Raw genomic sequence first — 19,772 nt, 5'->3', positions numbered from 1 at the left:
TGTTAATCGAGAACTGGTTAACTTGAGCAATGATATATAATTCTTCTGGGTAGCTTACCCGTGAAAGGTACCGGCGAGGACGAGGTAGTCGTTTGTCGAGAGCTTCTGGAGACCAGCCTGGAAGTCTCGTTGGTATACCAGGCCTCCAGCCTTGTTTATGATGATGAGGGAGTAGACAACCCTGTGCGATGAGTTAGTATATGGATGCGCCGCAGCTCTAGAGCTCTATCTCCTGATGGAAGAAGCCACTCACATTGCGCACGTCTAGTCTGTTTCCATTATGTTTTGCTGATGATGGCGCCCCAATCAAGTGTCTCCAGTGAGTATCGACTCCTTCGATATCAAACTGTGCTCCTTGAGGTCGAGTCGTGGTGAAGAGAAACTGTTTGTCCTTCGACCTTGCAACTTTCGATGTTTGGGGAGTGTATGGTAACACGAATACCAATAATACACAGCAATTGGCAGAGAACGTGACACGTTTTCGTATTAATATTACGCCATCTTTGAATATCACATCCCCCAGCTTATACGCAGTTATGTTTACCCGTTATCATAAGAGGGGTAGTTTTACAGTATCGTCATGTTCGCGGGCTACGATGGCGGGGTTTGCCTGCGTCGAGATGGACGTTTCATGGGAGGCCAAAGGGGCCCGTCACGACTGGCAGAGAGAGTTCGAAACCGGGCGTCAGGATGCTCCAGAGACGGCGGGAATTTAATGCACATTTAACCCTCATCTGCGCCGGGATAATCCCAGCAACTATGGAGGGCGCATCGAGAGGAGTGTGCGGCTCAAGTCGTGCATTTGCGGCGCAGACACGGCCCTGCGCGATCAGTTGGATGGCAGCGAGGCTGGGCGGGAAATGAAAGGGCTGCAGGCTTTATCATACCGATGCAGGCACTGCAACGGAGACTGTAAGATGGGGACGGGTCTTGCTCCATCGTATCATCTCCATCGCATCAACATGGCATCAACATGGTCATCGCATCGACTTTGATATCAACGACGCTTATCGATAAGGCAAACTTCCGCTAGCCAGCAAACCACCATGGGTCCGAGTTCGCAGCCAAACGGAGGCCGAGTCCAGTAGATATCTGTATCTCTGTAGGCAGTACTCCGTAGAGAAAGTAGATCTGTAATATGTAGAGGTAGAACGTAGATATCGATTTGTAGAGAGATGGACTCGTAATCCACTAAACCTGAACGGGTGGGACGCTAAGGAGCTAAGTTGTATCTTCGTTTCCAGGGAGAAAGCTGTATGGTTGCTCAACCTGCTGGACTCTCTGCTTCGCCCGCGACCCTTGACGGATTCTTCTGCTGGATAGCTGCCTGGGATCCACCTGTACGCTTCGTGTCGACTATAAACTCCAAGCAGCCGCCGCGGTCAGCCTCAGGGACGCATATATATAGGGTCTTCCTGTCAGCGCTGCACCCGTATGGGAGTCTGGCGTGAATCCGATATCTCTGCTTGCTCACCTTTGTTCGCCTCGCACAGCTATCTGACTGTTCCTTCTGCGTCTCCTGCTGCTTCTTCTGCTTCTTCTTCTTCTTCTTCTTTTTTGTTGTCTGAGCAGGCTGAAACCTCCGGCTTCTGTTGCGGTTTCCTCAAGCCTTAAGGAGCAACTCTTAGACACTCTGGTTAAGCACCCTGGTTACCATAGCTAGCGCTGTCATTTAGTGGGCTGCCGGCTCAAGTCAACCTCTGCTTCTCATGGTAGTTCACCGTTCATGACCTTGTAATGATCTCTGGGGATACTTGAACGTTATCAAAAGTTGGGGGCCAGCTTGTTGAATCACCAGACACAAGACCGAACCACCATCCAGGCTTCCTCTCACTTCCCTTCTTTTTTTTTTTTTCCAAGTAGAAGACCGGAGACCAGAGCCATGTCCAACCAAGCCCTTCTTCGCATCGGGAGGGTACGTCTCTGCCTCTTCGTCCTGGATCTGCCTTGCTCAAACGGACATGCTGACGCTGAGGAAACGTATAGGAAATCAGCCAGATCCAGCAGGGCGCTGACTTGTGTACGTCGAGACACTTCACTTCTCGCTTCTTCATCTGGTCGTGTTTCAGTTTGGTTCCCTTTTCTTAGCAACGTACTTATATGCATGGATTCCTAGCCCTTGCCGTGGCTTGCCAGGAAGCAGATATCCGAAATGTCAAGGCTCTCATCGTTGGTCCGCCTGGGACGCCATACGAATTTGGCTTTTTTGAGGTATGTTGGTAGATGATCCTTCTCGCACATGATATGTCTGCTGATACCATGGCCTTGTAGTTCTCTATCAAATTTACTGAAGGTCAGACTATACCCTACATAGAAACTGAGCGGAAGACTGTTCAGCTAATATCATCCTGATCAGACTATCCTGCAAATCCACCACATGTTCAGGCTATGACTACCAACGGCGGGAGATGCCGTTTCAACCCCAATATCTACGCTTCTGGGAAAGTCTGCGTGTAAGTTTGATATCTGGCCTACGTTATTTGGTAGAGATGGCGTTTCGCTGACTTCCTTATGCTGCAGGTCAATTCTCGGGTACTATAGCCCCTATCCCCCAGTCCCGAGTAGCACACTAACACACATAACAGAACATGGGAAGGAAGCAGTGGAGAGCAGTGGTCTTCAGCACAGGGACTAGAGTCTATATTGATTTCTATCCAGAGTCTGATGTCTGCCAACCCATATGAAAACGAACCCGGATTCGAAAACTCCAAGTCACCTACAGACCTCAAAGCGATGGAGAGCTATATCGCCAAGGTAGTGCCGTACCCCCAGTTTGCTGCGTTCCAGAGTTGACACTTCTAGATTCGACACGAGAATATAAGAATATCGGTAATCCAACACCTGGAAGAATGGCTGGGTATCCAACCTGATGGTACAATTGTGCCACCATCCATAGAAGGCCCCACGGAAGACGAAGATATGTTCGGCAACGAAGACAATCAACCTCCATTTGAACCGTTTAAAGATCTCTGCAAACGTCGATTCCTCTGGTACTACGAGACATACGTGAACACAATGGCCGAGGCAGAGGCCAAGAGCCCCGTCGGCTCACGATTCCAGAGAATGCAGTTCGAATTTACCGGAAATACGATGGACGGACACTTCAACTATGCCGAGCTAAATAAGCGACTTTCCGTTATCAAGGAAGCTATAATCAAGGAAACCGACTCCTGGGCAGAGCTGGGTCTGAAAGCCAAGAAAAACGAGTCTCGGATTGCCGTCAACCTGCAACGACAGTACGAACAGATAGTCGAGGACTTGAAAAACAAGAGACATTTCACTATCGATATCTCCCTGGATGATGGAAATCCGCTCGTCTGGCTGTTGACTTATTTCGGCCGACCCATGACCCACCTCGACGGTGGAATCTTTAGAATCAAGATCGCTCTCAGTCCAAATTTCCCTGACGAACAACCTCGCGTCATTGTCCAGACTCCTTTGTTCCACCACCGTATCTCAAAGGATGGTATTCTGTGTTACTTCCCGAAGAAACCGGAGGACATGAAGGCACATGTCGAAGCGATGGTTGAGGCTTTAGAAGATGAATCTCCTCCTTACGATCCCCGTGCAACCGTCAATCCAGAATGCTCGAAACTTTTCTGGGGCTCTGCAGAAGACAAGAAGAAGTATAACCGCATGTTAAGGCGTTCAGTTCAGCGCAGCATAGAGTAAGCGGTAGCCCCTTTGCTGTAAAGTCCCTCGCCCACCTTCGCCCCTCATCATGCTAACTTCGACACAGAGAGTGATACCCGGCGATCTCTCATTAGCAACCTCGTCTAAGACATCTTTTGATACTTTGGAGGTCTCACTCTCGGTTTCTCCTAGGCCAAGGTTACATTTACACAATTTATCAGTGACTCCTATGACAATGTCACCACTTTGTATTTAATGGCGTTGTTTCGGCGTCGGCAATTCCCTCCCTCATTTCAAGATTGCCTGTTAACCAAGCCGCTTATGAACTATTTTACCCCTCACTTGCATATCTCGCTTTCTGGGAGGTCCCCTGACAATCGAAGCCAGCATGTCAACTTTCATAAATGCCTTCTCCTTTCGTTAGTTCAATCAATAGCATACATAAGGCGGGTATAAAATAAGCTTCAAGAGAGAAGTTTCATCGTAGTTATTAACTGTTATATTCTCTATATTGGGTACGACTCGTTCCTATAGCCAATGGTTCCCATTGAACATCAGGTCTTTTTATCCCTTGTCGTCCAACATTGACCGCCTAACTAAACCTAATCGTGTTCTAGTTTCCCATTCTGCATGGCCAGGGTGAGGATAACTACGCCGAGTTGTTTCATGGATTCCTCGTTTTCAACATTCTAAGTGTAGGCCTCGTGCATCTCCAAGAGAGACGTGTCGGAAATGTTGGCTGGTTTGGTGTGGAGGTAATCGACGTATCGTTGATCGTACTTTACAATAACGAGCCTGACCTCTTGAGGCTCTTGGTGCGCTCCCCTCCACACCCGGCTCCTCGAAAATCCATGCAGCCATCTGTGCTGTGGCTTGGTAGATTACCCTGTTATTGTACAATTCGGCATGCCAGGGGCAGCGGTTGGTGAGATATTGACGCAATTGTAGGGCCAACTGTGAGGCGCGCGGTAGGATCTCAGCGGTCATGAGCAATAGATAACAAGCTCGCCAGTGTTGAGATGTAAGTATCGACTAGCAGGGCGTCCATCCGTTCTTGCCTCAAACAAAGATGGCTTATCGCCATCGTCTAGGCTGCCGTCTTTCCTGCCAAACTTAAAGGCTTTGTGTAGCGGAGACCGCTGCGGCTTGACGCCTCGGTGATACATGTATATGGACATTAAAAGTGCAATTAAGAATCCATTGGCGATTGGCTAATCTTCCGCTTTTGGAAAAGCTCTGCGGGCTGTGCCGGCCCGTGAGTCATACTGTGTCGGGTATCTCCCTTATGTCTAGGGGCTCGACATTGTCGGACGATCGGAGTCGGCTGGCCATCGGGCTGATGGTAATATTGTTATCATTCTCCTCTTCGTATTCTTGCGGGACTTTGGTTACTTGTCGCTGGGTATACCAGGAATGATAAACTTATGGATTTCAGAAATGAATATTAAAAGGAGCCCAGTAGTTTGGGTTAAATGATAGTAGAAGATCCATGGCGACAACGCCAAAGAGGTCACGCTGACAGTATTGAGCCAACTACTTGGTTATATCACCTCTGGGGTGTGCACCGATAGAGATCTGGTTGCAGAGACATGGTTGTCAGGAGCCAGTCTCTTATAAAGAAGAACCTGGAGTGAATTGTTAGCGCGGCGCTAAAAACGAGGCTCGGCGCTTAACCAGTTCACTGCCAAGAATAAACATCACGTGAGGAGCTCTTGTTTAACCGCGGTGAAGTCGACGACCTCGCGTTGATAAAAACATTCACAGGGTCAAATATCGTCAGGATCAACGGGCGTATACTTGAGCAGCCAGGTATGGCTAGCCCCGCTAGTCTAAATGCTGCAATACTGGATACCCTCATGGACCACAAAAAGCAGGTCCATGACAAGCTCGCGCCTCTTCTTAAGCGCCTCAAGGCTGCGGTTGATAAGGAGAGCATATATTTTTCCGATGAACGACTACAGAAATATAGCATATGTAGGTCGAGAATGGACTTGGAGGAAGGTGGCCGTTTCTTCAGACCTATTCCACAGTCGGAGTTCGAGACTTGGATACGTCATGAGGAATTTTATGAGGTGGATGAATGGGATCCAGAAGCAAACGACGTAGAGGATGCGACGGCCGTATTTTGGAAATTCTGGCGCCTCTATACCTCTGAGGTGCGAAAGAATTCCGGTGATGGGATTGACAATGTCTCATCATTCTATAATTATACGCCGTGGAACCAGGTGATGTAAGTAGGCATAGACCTGCACTTCTAACTTTACACTACCTACTTCTAACTACGATAAAATTCCATTAGTATTCAACGTACTGTTTTTGGTGGGAAAGCAGTTTCCGATGACCTAACTAATTGGAATATTGAAAATGCCCTCGACAGACACCAGCAGCGTGACTATGTTCATCCTCATGCGATCTCATTTTCGACACATGGCCTATACCCGGATGAAAGCACGAATTCAAAGCTTGCCCGCAGTGAAATGCTCTTAGCCATTGATATCATAATGCATAGGATGGAGCGGCCGCTGTACATTACCCATCATATATATCCGGTACTATTTTACCTTATTATTATATCACCATACTTTTACTCTGTTCTCGGACTAACCGCTCATGTCCAGGTTCTTATGGTCGCTTGCTTTAACCGGCACGTTCGGATGAGCGAAGTTTATTTTGAGAATGGAATCCTACACTTCAATTCCACGCCTTTTATTGACCTTAACAATTTCGAAAAACATAAACTCGACCTGTATGCTCGCTGAGCCCTGAGTAACCCAGTGGGCGAAACTTCTCGATACCCAGAAGCTAAGCCGATTAGAAGGGTCATTGACAATTACTTGAAGGAAAGGCGCTTCAAACAAAAACAAAAATCCAAATCACGTTCGAAAGTACCAGAAAAACCAGAGCTACGACGTGTGAAGGAGCTAAAGGGGGATAGAGGCTTCGGGTGAAGCTGAAAGGGTTATATCAAACGTTTGGCGGATCGTAACTTTTCTTTGTTCGGTTACTAATTGTGAGGTAGGACGTGGAGCATTTTCTGGCGTTATTCCCCCTTCTCTTTTGGACGCTTCATTGTGTAAGATATAGAGCACCGTCACACGATTCTAAATGAGGTAATGAATTATGTTGGTTGGTATAAGTTTTTCCACAGGACGATGTTTTAAATAGACCACTTTATCTAACACTCCAAGATAAATTGTACTATAAGAGAGAGTCTATCTATAAAAGAGAGGAAGAAACGGAGAAAAAAACGGGGAGGTATACTCACGTGACTCCACTAGATGACACCAAGTTTTGCATCAATGAAACTTCCCAAGCGAGAATCCTTACGAAGGACGACGAAAAAGATCTATCGTGGCATTCCTACCTGGAAATTAAGGATTGAATGGAAGAGAGCGAAGTGGCCATTGAGGGCGTCCTGCTCCGGTTCCCGCAGATACCTTGACATGCCGCTACTGAACGGTCCTCGTGCTGGAAGATTGTCATCAACTCTTGTAGCCGGACGAGAGACAGGACTATGGCGGTATTCATATCACCAACCCCAAGCCAGCCGCAAGACGCGCCTATAATAGTTGAGGGAGAGACTTCATTTTATATCTCGCTGGACATGCCAACACGTGACTCTACTGTGAGGGCGAAAGTCGAACGACACGGAAGGGCGAAGGACCGGGAGGATGATCTCCTATCCGGTATACGGGCAGGGATGGGCCATTTTCATACCCGCCCTTCTTGATGGATGATATCCTTCCCGTTCTCTGGACGGTGTCTTTTACCATGTCTCCTTATAGTATCTGTTTACTATAACTCTCTTGAATGTTGCTATGATGCTCGTTCTTCTTGCCAATATCGCCTATGCGGTATCTGGGTGCCTTGTATTGATTGCACTCAACGTTGCTCGTCAGTTGCTGTTTCGCAACAAGAGTGAGCCGCCGGTCGTCTTCCACTGGATACCGTTCTTGGGAAACACCATCAGCTATGGGGTAGACCCGTATGCGTTCTTCTTCTCGTGCCGGCAGAAGGTTAGTAAATTTTTCTGTAATGCATACTAAACAATGAGTATTGATTGTTAAAGTACGGCGACATCTTCACCTTTGTTCTCCTAGGGCGAAAGACGACGGTTTACCTAGGCGTCCAGGGCAACGAGTTCATCCTCAATGGTAAACTGAAAGACGTCAATGCCGAGGAAGTTTACGGGCCCCTTACGATACCCGTCTTTGGGTCCGATGTTATCTACGACTGTCCGAACTCGAAGTTGATGGAACAGAAGAAGTTCGTCAAATTTGGTCTCACCCAGTCTGCCCTTGAGTCGCATGTTCAATTGATAGAGAAGGAGGTGCTTGATTATCTCAAGACCTCCCCCAAATTCAGCGGCACTTCAGGAGAAATCGACGTATCGGCCGCTATGGCAGAGATTACCATATTTACCGCCGGTCGCGCCTTACAAGGGGGAGAGGTTCGCAAGAAACTCACTGCCGAGTTTGCTGATTTATATCATGATTTGGACAAGGGATTCCGACCTATCAACTTTATGCTACCCTGGGCTCCGCTGCCACATAACCGAAAGCGTGACATAGCCCACGTCCGCATGCGAGAAATCTACACCGAAATCATCAAAGAACGTCGCAAGAATCCAGACATCGAGAGCTCGGATATGATATGGAACCTCATGCGATGTACATACAAGAACGGACAGCCGGTGCCAGACAAAGAGATAGCCCACATGATGATAACACTCCTGATGGCTGGCCAGCACTCGTCCTCTGCAATTAGCTCCTGGATCATGTTACGGCTGGCCTCTCAACCTGAAATTATCGAGGAGCTTTATCAGGAGCAAGTCACCAACCTCGGCAGCGGCGATGGCAGCCTTCCACCCCTACAGTATAGGGATATGGATCGATTATCTTTAATGCGAAATGTTATCAAGGAAACACTACGAGTGCACTCTTCTATCCATTCGCTCATGCGCAAAGTCAAAAACCCGCTCCCAGTTCCCGGCACGCCGTATATTGTCCCTACCAGCCACGTCCTTCTTGCATCCCCGGGTGTCACCGCTCTGAGTGAAGAGTACTTTCCCAATGCTAGTCGTTGGGACCCTCATCGCTGGGATAACCAGGTTGAGAAGGAAGATGAAGGGGAGATGGTTGACTATGGCTATGGTACTGTCTCAAAGGGTACTTCTAGCCCTTACCTGCCCTTCGGTGCCGGTCGACATCGATGTATTGGTGAGAAGTTCGCATATATCAACCTTGCAGTTATTGTGTCGACCATCGTGCGCCACGTTAAACTGTTTAATACAGATGGCAGAAAAGGCGTACCTGCCACAGACTATTCCTCGCTTCTTTCTGGGCCCGTGAAACCCGCCGTCATTGGGTGGGAATCGAGATTTCCAAATAAGCTATGAGCCTAGTGCTAGAATCAAGATGTTTAATAAACCCATTAGAAATGCTATAAGTTTATTTCTTCCTTTATTCACTTTGACCTTTCACTCATCCAGTTAAAAAATATTTAATAACTCTATCGAAGGATGTAGCATGCCTCATACACCAGAGAGATAATTATGGAGCGTATTATTCAAGTGATGACATGCATTTGGATGATGCTGGTACAGGAATGCTTGTAATCTATCTTATTCTAACACAGTAATAAGCTAACATCTTAATAAGACAAATGACACTATATATGCGCACTGAGGAAATCATAACCATCCTTCACCCCCTTTACAGCGACCGGATTCTTCTTACTCGATGGATACAGGTCGAACAAATGCAACGCATCCTTCAGAAGGACTAGTCCGGTAGGAATGCCTCTCTCACGAAGGGCTTCATAGCATCTCTGAGACGCCTGCCAAGGAACAAGATCATCGCGGGTTCCATGTATGAAGAAGGTTGGCGTCTTGTAATTGCCCGCTCGCATCTGTGCCAGAGGACTGACTGCCTGGATCTGCTCAACGGACGGGAATGGAGGATTTGTCACGGAATTCGTACCAGTGCGTCTAAGTCCGTTGATGAGTACGGGCAAGCTCTTACCCTCCCAGTTCATGTGAAGAATAATTCGGCAACGCGGATCCTCGAGCGACATCCAACCACCCAACGCACGCTTGGATGCCTGAGGAGTATATCCAATGATAGGCTTGTCCTGAAGTCCGTCGTATAAAAAGTTGTATCCGGGTTCGGGCGGTGGGGTGGGCTTCTGACCAAACGGTAGATTAGGCGAGGCCCAGAAGGGGTCTTCGTAATCGCTTGGACTGTAAAATCCTAGAATTGCCTCTGGAGGCTTGATTCCTAGTGATGGCACAGTCCATCCTAGAGAAATGGCAAGATGCCCACCAGATGACCAGCCCACAGCTACAACCCTGTCTCCATCTGGTCGAATATCGGGTCGGCTGAGGGATAGGGTGGGTAGTGTCTTTCGTGCCCAGCAGAAAGCGTCGCGGACGTCTTGCATTGCTCCTTCGTGGATTGTGGCTTCAGGACACAGTCTGTAATCAACGCTCACCGGCAGAAAGCCAGCGTTTAGTAGGATCTGAGTCTGGTCATCGCGGATATCTCTCCGGGTGGATATGACGTGTCCGCCACCATGAATCATAAGAGCTAATCATAGATTAGTATTAGTTTTCTATCTCTGATTTTAATGTGAGGAATTGTTCACTCACCAACTGGAAGAACCTTTTGGGTCTCAGAAAGGCCCTGAGGATAATATATATCGGCAGATAGGGGAGTTCCATCTCGTTCAGCGAACACAACGGTTTCTATATCAAGTTGAGTCGAACAGCTAGTGGGCTTTGGAGCAGAAACACTAGTGGTTTGATTTGTTGATGTAGAAGCTGGAGGCGGATTAGACCCTGAGACAAGTTGAGCGAGGCCTTGAACGTCGGTTATGGTGGCAAATTCCGTGTGCGAGATTGATACACCAAATCTCTTGTTGACTTCTGAAAAGAGCTCTGTAGCTAGTAGAGAATCTACCCCAAGATCTTCAAGAATTGAATTTGGCGCAATTTCTTCAATCGGAATTTCTAAAACTTCAACCAACATCTCCTTAACTTTATCCACCGGTTGGTGACCCACTGGCTGGTGTGCCACCTGCACGGGCTTATGTGGAATTATAGCGGGCGTGGGGCTGGATTGGGGAGTTGGAATTGAAGTTGAAGGAGTACTAGAAATTGGTATTTCATTTCCTCCTGGTATGAGTTGAGAGAGCCCCCAGACATCAGTAATAGTGGCAAAATCAGAGTGTGATATTGAAAGGCCAAACCGCTTATTAATTTCCGAGAAGAGTTCCGTGGCAAGCAGAGAATCAACACCAAGATCTTCGAGAGCAGCATTCGTTGTGATCTCTTCAAGAGGGATTTCAAGAATGTCTTTCAACATTTCTTTAACCTTCTGTAATGATCCTAGGTGATTCCCGGTTGTATCAGCTGACCCGCTTGGTATTTGCGTCGGCGTTTGCCTGGATGTAGGTGCAGGGGCCACGGTAGCATTAGATACGAAGGTTGTTCCTGTGTGATTGGAGCTGACATTGGTAGGGGCATATTGGACGGGAGCTGTCTGTATTGGGGTTGTTTGGATAGCACTCTTCTGAATGGGAGCTGGCTGGCTATTCAGCTTTCCAAGGACCTTCCTTAATGACTTGATCGAAACTTTTTGAAACTCAATCGACATGATGGTGAGAACAATATCTCCGGTTTCAGGTTCAAAAGCAAAAATATTGCATTTCAGCCTCTTGGGAGTTGGTATGTCGAACTTGGAGTAAGCAACCCAAGTCTTATTCTCCTCCCTCGCACTTTCAACAAATCGTTGGGTGAAGACTACGTCGCTAATGTAGTTGCATACCCACATCTCGCCGTCTTCAGGAAGAGAAAAGCAGTTGGCAAGTATTCCGGAGACTTGAGTAAAGCTGTCGACCAGGACCGGATCGCAGAAACCGACTCCCATGCCTTTTGGTCGCACAGGTGGTAGAGTGATTCGAGCGGTAGCCTCATTGCCGTGATTATAGATGCTTTGGATACCATGATAGTAATCAAGGTAGGTTACTACCCGGCGCATAGCCTGATAAGCAGTAGGACCCTTGAAACCAATGGACATGGGAGAGCTTTCGATTTCCTTGCACCGGTGAAGCATAAGGCTCTGAAGGGCCTGGAAATGGCTGATGGACACTGGAACACTAGGATTCGAAATCGTGATGCATCCTGTGCCATGAGTCAGTGGATTGGAATTTTCGACTAGAGAAAAGAGCGTGAAATCCCATGATCCTGATCGCGATTTATTCTCCACCAGTTTCAAAAGCACCCGTCCAACCGGATTGACCACCAAAGGCGAGAGCATTGCCAAGTTAGATATGTGCGGTACATAACCAGTTTCTGCATTGGACAGCATATGAGAGGCCGTGAGGACGAATTCGTTATACAATGAAGCTGGGACGAGAGTTTGGTCAACAACTTCATGTCCTTTAGTATTAAGCTGGTACAGCTCATGATTGGGGTTTATCTCGAAAAGAGTTTCGCCTTGACCAGTTTGATTTGGAAGCAATGTAACTAGTTCCGGGTTCGGGTTTGCAGGCGCAGCGGCAGCAGCAGACGTTTCAACGACCGATACTCTAGGCTTATACTCCACCCAATGGCTTATCTTTGCAAATTGATATGGAGGCAGGTTGATCCAATTGTATGATGTGTGCTGGGAACGGTGGAATGACCAGAACTGTGCTCTAACACCGTTCGACCATAGACGACAGACGGCCTTTGCGAGGTTGGCTAGGGCGTCCGATTTTTGAAGAGCGGTGGGGATATACGTATGTTGATGGGTTGAACTGACAGCTCTCTTGATCATAGGTACGATTGGCGACCCTGACCCTGCTTCAAGCCATATTATAGGACCATTAAGTTGCTTTTCAACTCTTCTAACGGCATCCATGAAGTGGACAGGCATACGGGTGTGCCGTACAATCTTCTCTGCGGTGATTTTGGACCAGTCATCATCATTAGAGCATGCTTCGATAGGAATCACAGGAGTCTCAAAAGGAAGTTCACTAGCCTCCTTAAGGAAATCAGGAATTATGGTATCAAGCGTCCGAGAGTGGAAAGCATGGCTGTTTTCCAGGCGTTTGAGCCGGAGGCTTGCTGAAAGGCTTGTTGAAGCTTTCTCGATGGCCTGGATGGATGCTTCATCGCCGGCGATGACAAAGCTGCGAGGTCCGTTATAGCATGCAGTATCAGCCGCAAAGTGCTGAGTCTGTTTTTGAGCAAGATCAAGAAGGCAATCCACGTCTGATCCCTCACCCTCAACTACTAACATAATCCCGTTCTCAGGACCGCAGTGCGTCTCCACTAGCCTGGCACGTCCCGAAATGAGCCTAAGTGTATCGACAAGGGAGAGCGACCCGGCCACACAGAGAGCAGTTAGTTGGCCAAAACTGTGTCCAATGAGTCTATCGACCTTCAAGCCAGAGTCCAGCCATGACTTGGCGCACGCATATTGAATCGCAAAGAGGACACAATGCAATGTAACAATATCATTAATTGGTGTAGGATCAAATATTGTTGGGAATAGGCTAGGCAGAGAAAGCTCTCCTGTGAGGACAGACTCGCATTCATCCTGTAAGGGGAGGAGGTCAGTAAAGAAATATTGGAGAGAAACGCGTTTGGCTTGCACTTACTAAATGGCCCCGTAGAAGCAGACTATTATCGTACAAATCCTTCAAAATATGTGCTATCCTTCCGTCTTGGCCACCAAAACAAAGGACAACGGATGGTTTATGGGTTGGGATCTTCTGGAGCTCAATAGTGCCGGATGCAGCCTGCTCAAGTTGATTTGAAAGTTCTTGAACGCTAGTGCTGGTAAGTACTACCCAGTTTTCGAAGGTTCTGTTTTGTTTTATAGCCAGATTGTAAGCAATATCGGCCAGATCTTTCCCACTTAAAGATGTCCTGAGAACATCGCAGTAGGATCGAACTGCTTCAGCCGTCTTCCCGGAGACAAATATAGGGAAGTGAGACAACTGGGTACGGGCTTTAGGAGAGACCGATCGTTCCTCGACAACCAAAGCAGCATTGTTCCCTCCAGCGCCATAATTGTTGATCAACGCTATGCGTTTGGTAGCTTTCCACTCTCTCGATTGTGTTGGTATCAGAACGTGATCTTTCCCCAGTGGCTCAATTTTTGGATTAAGTTGCTTAAAATTGGCCAGCTTGGGTATGGTCTGGTGCTGAAACATCAGGATCGTCTTTATCAGCGACGCGACTCCCGAAGACGCTTCAGTATGGCCAATGTTATCTTTCACTGAGCCGACGTAGACGTCATCTTTCCGGTGAGGGCTACCAAATGTCTCTCGGATGCTCTTGAACTCAATGGGGTCTCCGACTTGGGTGCCAGTACCATGTGCTTCCACATAAGTTACATCCTTAGCAGCCGTCCCCGATCTGGCCAAGGCTTTCTGATAAAGGGAGTATTGGGAGGGCCCATCGGGCACGATGATAGCGGTATCGTTTCTCCCTTGGTTCACAGCAGATCCGGTGATAACCCCCAGTACAAAATCACCGTTTCGCACTGCGTCTCTCAGGGACTTGAGCACAACGATACCTGCCCCTTCAGCACGACAATAACCATTGGCATCTACGTCGAATGCCTTGGATGCCCCTGTTGGGCTGAGGAAACCGGCACCAATCAGATTTTGGGTCATCCTGGAACTAGACATGGAACATGTTCCCCCAGCTACCGCGACAGAGCAATCTTTTGTTTGGAGCGCCTAGGAGAGTTAGCGTTTGGAAGTTGATCAGGAATATATATAGACTCACCTGGCATGCAGCATGGATAGCGACCATCGCAGCAGAACATGCCGTGTCCATTACCACTGAGGGTCCTGTCCAACCCAGGCAATGACTGACACGACCGCTAATGAACGATCTTAGAGTCCCTGTAAGCGAGAATGCGTTTACCGGGTGTGAAGAAACGTTATCAAAATAATCATCGTTAGCTGAACCAATGTAGCATCCGACTTCCTCATCGAACCCGTCGGAGTGAAGTCCATAATATCCAGCAGATTCCATAGCTTCGTAGGCAACCTGAAGACATAGCCTTTGCTGAGGATCCATAGATTTTGCTTCTCGCCCAGAAATACCGAAGAAACGGTGATCAAATAGATCCAGCCGCCGAACGTAACCTCCCCAGAAGGGGCCCTTTGGTTCACGAACGAGTTCTGATGGCTTGAACCGGTCTTCGGGCATTTGTCTTATAACACATTTTCCAGCACTGATCAGGTCCCAAAACTCCTCGATAGAGTCGGCATCAGGATACCTGCAGGCCATACCGATCACCGCAATCGCAGACTCGGGAATCAGGTCGATGTCCTCCAAATCGAGCCCTTTCGGGATCGACTGTTGGGTGGATGAAGATACATGAGCGTCTGCATGGTTTCCGCCATGAGTTCCATGGTTCTCTCCATGGTGGTTTACAGGAGCTTCTCGTCCAGCAGCAGACGTCGCGTTGGCGACTCGTGGGACATTGACTGTTTCTCCAATGTTGATATAGCGATAGTCGACATTTCGCGTTTTCATCGCGCTGAAAAAAGTGTCGAACATCAAATCCCATCGTGATTGGTCGGTCAGGATGGAGTGGAGGGCGATGTTATGTAACGCGCCTTTGGTGATTGTTTCCCCTGTGATGTTGGATAGGAGAGCACTATTCAACGCGTCTGCGTCTGGGAGTCTGAATCGTTCATCGCGATCACAAAGGGTCGAGATGGCCCGTAGACCCTCGAGATTATCTCGGTTATGCCATCGCCCTCGTGGTGGAAGCGGCATCGAGAGCAGATTCTGCTTCGCTAGATCTGCCATAAAGGGGGCCAACTCGGATTCTGGGATGGTGACGGTCACAGTTTTTGAATCTGTGATACAGGAGATGTATGCCTATATCAACCCGTCAGTTCACCGGTATTGCAATATCTGGGCAGGAAAATTACTAACCCTAGGATAGGCCTTCAAAGCATTATCCAGATGCTGTGACTGTGCAGGAGACTTCCGTCGAACTGCAATAGTCGACGAACAGTCATGTCCATTCGAAGAGTTGAGTGATTCCACATCAACCAGGGCTCCAGTGCACAAAGCTAGCCGTACAGCTTTCGAAGCCAGCATCTGGAATTCCGCTTCATTATTCGAGCATGAGATAGCCGTCGCGGTCAAGAAGCCGAGACAGAAACCCTGAACGTCTGCTAGCTGAGACCCGATAGATAGTCTATTGTCGAGCCCATGGCTGAGCTTCCAGAAATCGATCGTCTGAGAAATGACACCCAATGGGCTCAAGAGCAGGTTGTTGGTGGGTTCGGTGAAGGTCGGGACTGGGCCTCCTTGGAAGAATTGGCAGAGCTCTGCCAATTTCTCCTTGGCCGGGAGTTTGCAAAGTTGTGGCAGAACCTCTACAATTGCGGGCCATAGCTCTGGGAGATCTGATATCGTTTTTGAAAGGAAGTCCAAGCCTGGATTCTCTTGTAGTAACGTGCGGATTTCTAGCATTGACTTGGGTGTTACCGTACCCTGCGGGCCAAACAAGACTGAGAGGGCCTGCCGGCTGCCATTTCTATCATGACACGCTTCGTGCATGTTGACGGAGTGCACAAATGGAGCAAATAAAGAAGCTATGACAAGCAAGGAAAGAGACGAACAGGTAGGATGGGGAAGACAAATGGAGCCCTTATAATATACATATACAGACCATTATACGGACTGAGATTACTTTCTAATATTTACTGCCAGACTTTTATCACAGGCTATTCATGAAGAATCTAGTGCTAGATCGAATCCCACCTCGAAAAGAAAAAGTCCAGATCCCGGCACGCAATTGTACCATAGTACGCAGCCATTACAGTGGAAAACATCTCGAACGTCTTTTTTATGTTTTCGGTATACATACTGTACAGGTCAAGTAAAAGGCTATCCGGATATCGTTCTGGATCCTCAATTTAGCGGGAAGAGCAGCGTACGCAAATTTGGTCAGAAATCTGGAGGATCCGACTTTCTTCATCTCCAGCCCCAGGATTAGGATGGATCCTCTTGATATTTATACTGTGTTACGGTCTCGAAATAAGCAAAATAGGATCTGGCACAAGCTCCACCGTGGAACTGCAAGCTTATCTTCCCCATGCAAGGCTTATCCCGAGCCGCCGTTATAATATCACGGCAGGGGTATACCTTATACGGGCGTAATTTTCAGATTGAGAATCAGCTGATCGACTGACGGTGAAGGACATACATCGCAGGTAAGACAGAAGGATTTAACTTCACATCCCTGGACGGCCTATCGGACGAAAGCTGACCCCCTGGCTAACTAGTGAGCTGTTGGCTGTATTTCCTTTACGAAAACGATATTTGCATGGTGGGTTGGTGGGCTGATCTTGGCGCCCTTTCCTCGTCCCCCTGTTCCATAGCCCTTCGATGCAACCGAAGCTTTCGAGATTCACCAAACCCCTCAGACATATCGAGTTATTGTTTCAAGCAATTGTGTCGTCTTTGAGGCCATTTGGGCAATTATCTACGGAGGAGCGAGGAAATACTACGGGGATATCGACTCTACGGCTTACATTATCTCGACATGTCGGACAAAGGGAGTTCTCTCGCATATCGCAGGAGCGTTGAATCGTTTAGCGCCAGCTTGGTACGTCTTAGGACCTATGGGAGATACATGGTAGAAATGTAGAAAACTAACAAGAAACAGTCTGAGATGAGCGTTGATCCTGACTACACTCCCGACTACAGTGTGGGCATGAGGGCCGAAGTCCAGCAGCTGTATCGGTCTGACGATAGATCGCCTTGGAACGAGTCTATTCCAGAAAAGACCACCGCGGATGTCGAGGCAGGCTCCTACTCTCAAGAGTGTGCTGTTATCGTACGCCGTGAACCTCATCCGATCACACATCAAGTCTCGCTACATTCCATCACCGTCCAGAGCCCTTTGATCAAGAAGGTGCTTGAGAGGACATTCCGGGGTCTTGAGGGTCTCAACACTCAACTTAAACAATTGACCTTCAAGGCTCCTTTCCATTCATTCTACTACCGATGGCATCTTTTCGAGAAGCTTCGCGAGGACGAGCAGGATCAAGAAACCAAAGCTCACCTTGACATTTTGTACCCCATCTTAAAGGAAGAAATCATGCCATACATCGAGACCATGAAGGACCTGACCAAAAACAAGGTGATCAGTTTCGATTACCTTTGGACCATTTTTTCTCCCGGCATGGAAGTATACACTAGACTCGATGGCCAAGATCGTCTCATGGAACTGACGGATAGTCGGTACGGAGCCAATATGGGCGGAGAGTTCTTTGCTCTGGAATTTCGATATATCGACTGTGATGGGTCGAGCTTTGGCTATGTGCCCGGCTCGGTTGACATCGCCAAATTTGAAGGCGTAAAGAAGCTCGTCGATCTCGATGCGTTCCCCAGTCATCTCCACCCCGATGTTGAGAACCTTGTTGATCGACTCCACTCACGCGGCGAGAAATTTGAGCAGCTCAATGGCTTCTACCACATGTCGTACTCCGGCTTCTACACTGCCAGGTCCTCTAGGCAGATTCGGAAACGCCATGTATGTAAGATCACGAAACTTGATAGCTGGAAAAGTGCTGACTACGAGATTCTGGAAAGGTGGAAAATAGCCGTATCATCATCGACCCGCACACCTTCAACATTTACGGTACACCCGGACCTGGACTTGGGCTGATCGAGTCCGATTCTGACTCGCATGCGGACTCAACCGAGGAAGAATTACTCGCTAGTACTCACAATGTGATATACAAAGCCACCAGCAATACATTCCGGGAGTACCAGAACGCCCTGAGGAAATATGAGACGAATTCGAAAGACGATAAGTCAGGTAGATGTAAGTCTGTCTGCATCTTACCTATTCGTTATTACAAAGAACAACGGTTAATGTTAGTAACAGATAAAACACTGAGTCCTAAACAACGCTTGCTCTGTACTCCGGTCGTACGTGGATACTGTCTGGCTTTTAAAACATGGGGTAAGAGCTCGATACAAAGGATATTTGAACCTCTTTACTGAGATATGTGGTTGTTTATAGCTGAGTTCTATGTTGAGAATGTTTGCTCAATACGCTGGAGTGACAAAGCCTTTCCTAGGCTTGTTCTTCCTCATGGATACAAGGAGATCATCCGTGCCTTTGTTCAAGAGCAATTGTCTCGAGATGATGAGTTCGATGATATCGTTTACGGAAAAGGTAGGACAAAACTATTTTTGACAATCCATGGGCAAATAGAACAATACTAATGATGCAAGCGCAGGTCTGGGCTTCATCATGTTGCTAAGCGGAGAACCCGGTGTGGGAAAAACTTTGACTGCGGAATCCGGTGGGTTTACCTACACTATGGTTTATAATTATGTTTTCTAACTGAGTACTAGTTGCCGAGGAGATGCGTCAGCCATTATACCTAATGAGTGCAAGTGAACTAGGAGAGACGGCTACTGAGGTGGAAGAAGCGCTCGAACAAGTTCTAGAGCTGACCACTAAGTGGAATGCTATTTTGCTTCTCGATGAATGTGACATGTTCCTCGAGGCTCGCTCAACCGCCGACATACGGCGTAATCGTCTCGTCTCTAGTGAGTTTATAGCCACTCCCCTTAAGTATGAAATTATATTTCTCAACCCAGGCTAACCTGCCCACCTTGTTCAGTCTTCCTGAGGCAACTTGAATATTATAAGGGTGTTATGTTCCTCACCAGCAACCGTATCAGCGACTTCGACCCTGCATTCGAGTCACGAATCCACCTGACCATCCACTATCCGGCCCTGGATATTCCGAGTCGACTCCATGTATGGAAGACTTTTGTTCAAATGGGAGAAGTGGAGAGTTTGTTGAATGACAAGGACCTCGAAACTTTAGCAAAGATCGAGCTTAATGGGAGAGAGATAAAAAACATCATAAAGACAGCCCGCTTGTTATCAAAGCAGGAAAAGGCCCCGTTGGCGATGCAACATGTTGAGATGGTGCTGAAGGTCAAGAAAGGATCTTTTGATTAATGATGTATGGCGTTTTACCTACTTCTTCTATTAGATTAGATATATGGGAGTTTAGACGCCTTATTGTCCGTTATTATTATAAAATTTAACTTGAGATAATGTTCCGTACCTATCAGCTATATA

At 47.7% G+C, this 19,772-nt stretch overlaps 4 protein-coding genes across 4 annotated transcripts; 3 read left to right on the top strand and 1 right to left on the bottom strand.

Annotated features, from left to right (window-relative positions):
• Nucleotides 1-5,618: 5,618 nt before the first annotated feature.
• On the top strand, nucleotides 5,619-6,392 carry GIQ15_04664 (uncharacterized protein; the record flags this gene model as incomplete). The annotated part of the gene is made up of 3 exons (XM_033552081.1): nucleotides 5,619-5,863; nucleotides 5,933-6,182; nucleotides 6,252-6,392. The coding sequence occupies 3 exons, from the start codon at nucleotides 5,619-5,621 to the stop codon at nucleotides 6,390-6,392; spliced, it is 636 nt and encodes a 211-aa protein (XP_033405811.1).
• A 1,059-nt stretch (nucleotides 6,393-7,451) lies between these two features.
• On the top strand, nucleotides 7,452-9,031 carry GIQ15_04663 (uncharacterized protein; the record flags this gene model as incomplete). The annotated part of the gene is made up of 2 exons (XM_033552080.1): nucleotides 7,452-7,649; nucleotides 7,703-9,031. 2 exons carry the CDS (start codon nucleotides 7,452-7,454, stop codon nucleotides 9,029-9,031), a joined length of 1,527 nt encoding a protein of 508 aa, XP_033405810.1.
• A 272-nt stretch (nucleotides 9,032-9,303) lies between these two features.
• GIQ15_04662 (uncharacterized protein) lies at nucleotides 9,304-16,216 on the bottom strand (the record flags this gene model as incomplete). Its single annotated transcript, XM_033552079.1, has 5 exons — nucleotides 9,304-10,220; nucleotides 10,283-13,217; nucleotides 13,279-14,367; nucleotides 14,417-15,526; nucleotides 15,584-16,216. The coding sequence occupies 5 exons, from the start codon at nucleotides 16,214-16,216 to the stop codon at nucleotides 9,304-9,306; spliced, it is 6,684 nt and encodes a 2,227-aa protein (XP_033405809.1).
• Nucleotides 16,217-17,204: 988 nt separating this feature from the next.
• GIQ15_04661 (uncharacterized protein) lies at nucleotides 17,205-19,649 on the top strand (the record flags this gene model as incomplete). The annotated part of the gene is made up of 8 exons (XM_033552078.1): nucleotides 17,205-17,267; nucleotides 17,328-18,197; nucleotides 18,257-18,491; nucleotides 18,555-18,632; nucleotides 18,693-18,848; nucleotides 18,913-18,978; nucleotides 19,031-19,228; nucleotides 19,303-19,649. 8 exons carry the CDS (start codon nucleotides 17,205-17,207, stop codon nucleotides 19,647-19,649), a joined length of 2,013 nt encoding a protein of 670 aa, XP_033405808.1.
• Nucleotides 19,650-19,772: the final 123 nt, after the last annotated feature.

The sequence above is a fragment of the Arthroderma uncinatum genome (assembly GCF_011692745.1).
Source record: "Arthroderma uncinatum strain CBS 119779 chromosome Unknown scaffold3, whole genome shotgun sequence".
Classification (NCBI taxonomy): Eukaryota; Fungi; Ascomycota; class Eurotiomycetes; order Onygenales; family Arthrodermataceae; genus Arthroderma; species Arthroderma uncinatum.
Note: the sequence above shows the minus strand (reverse complement) of the source record. Positions and strands in the feature narration are given on the sequence as shown.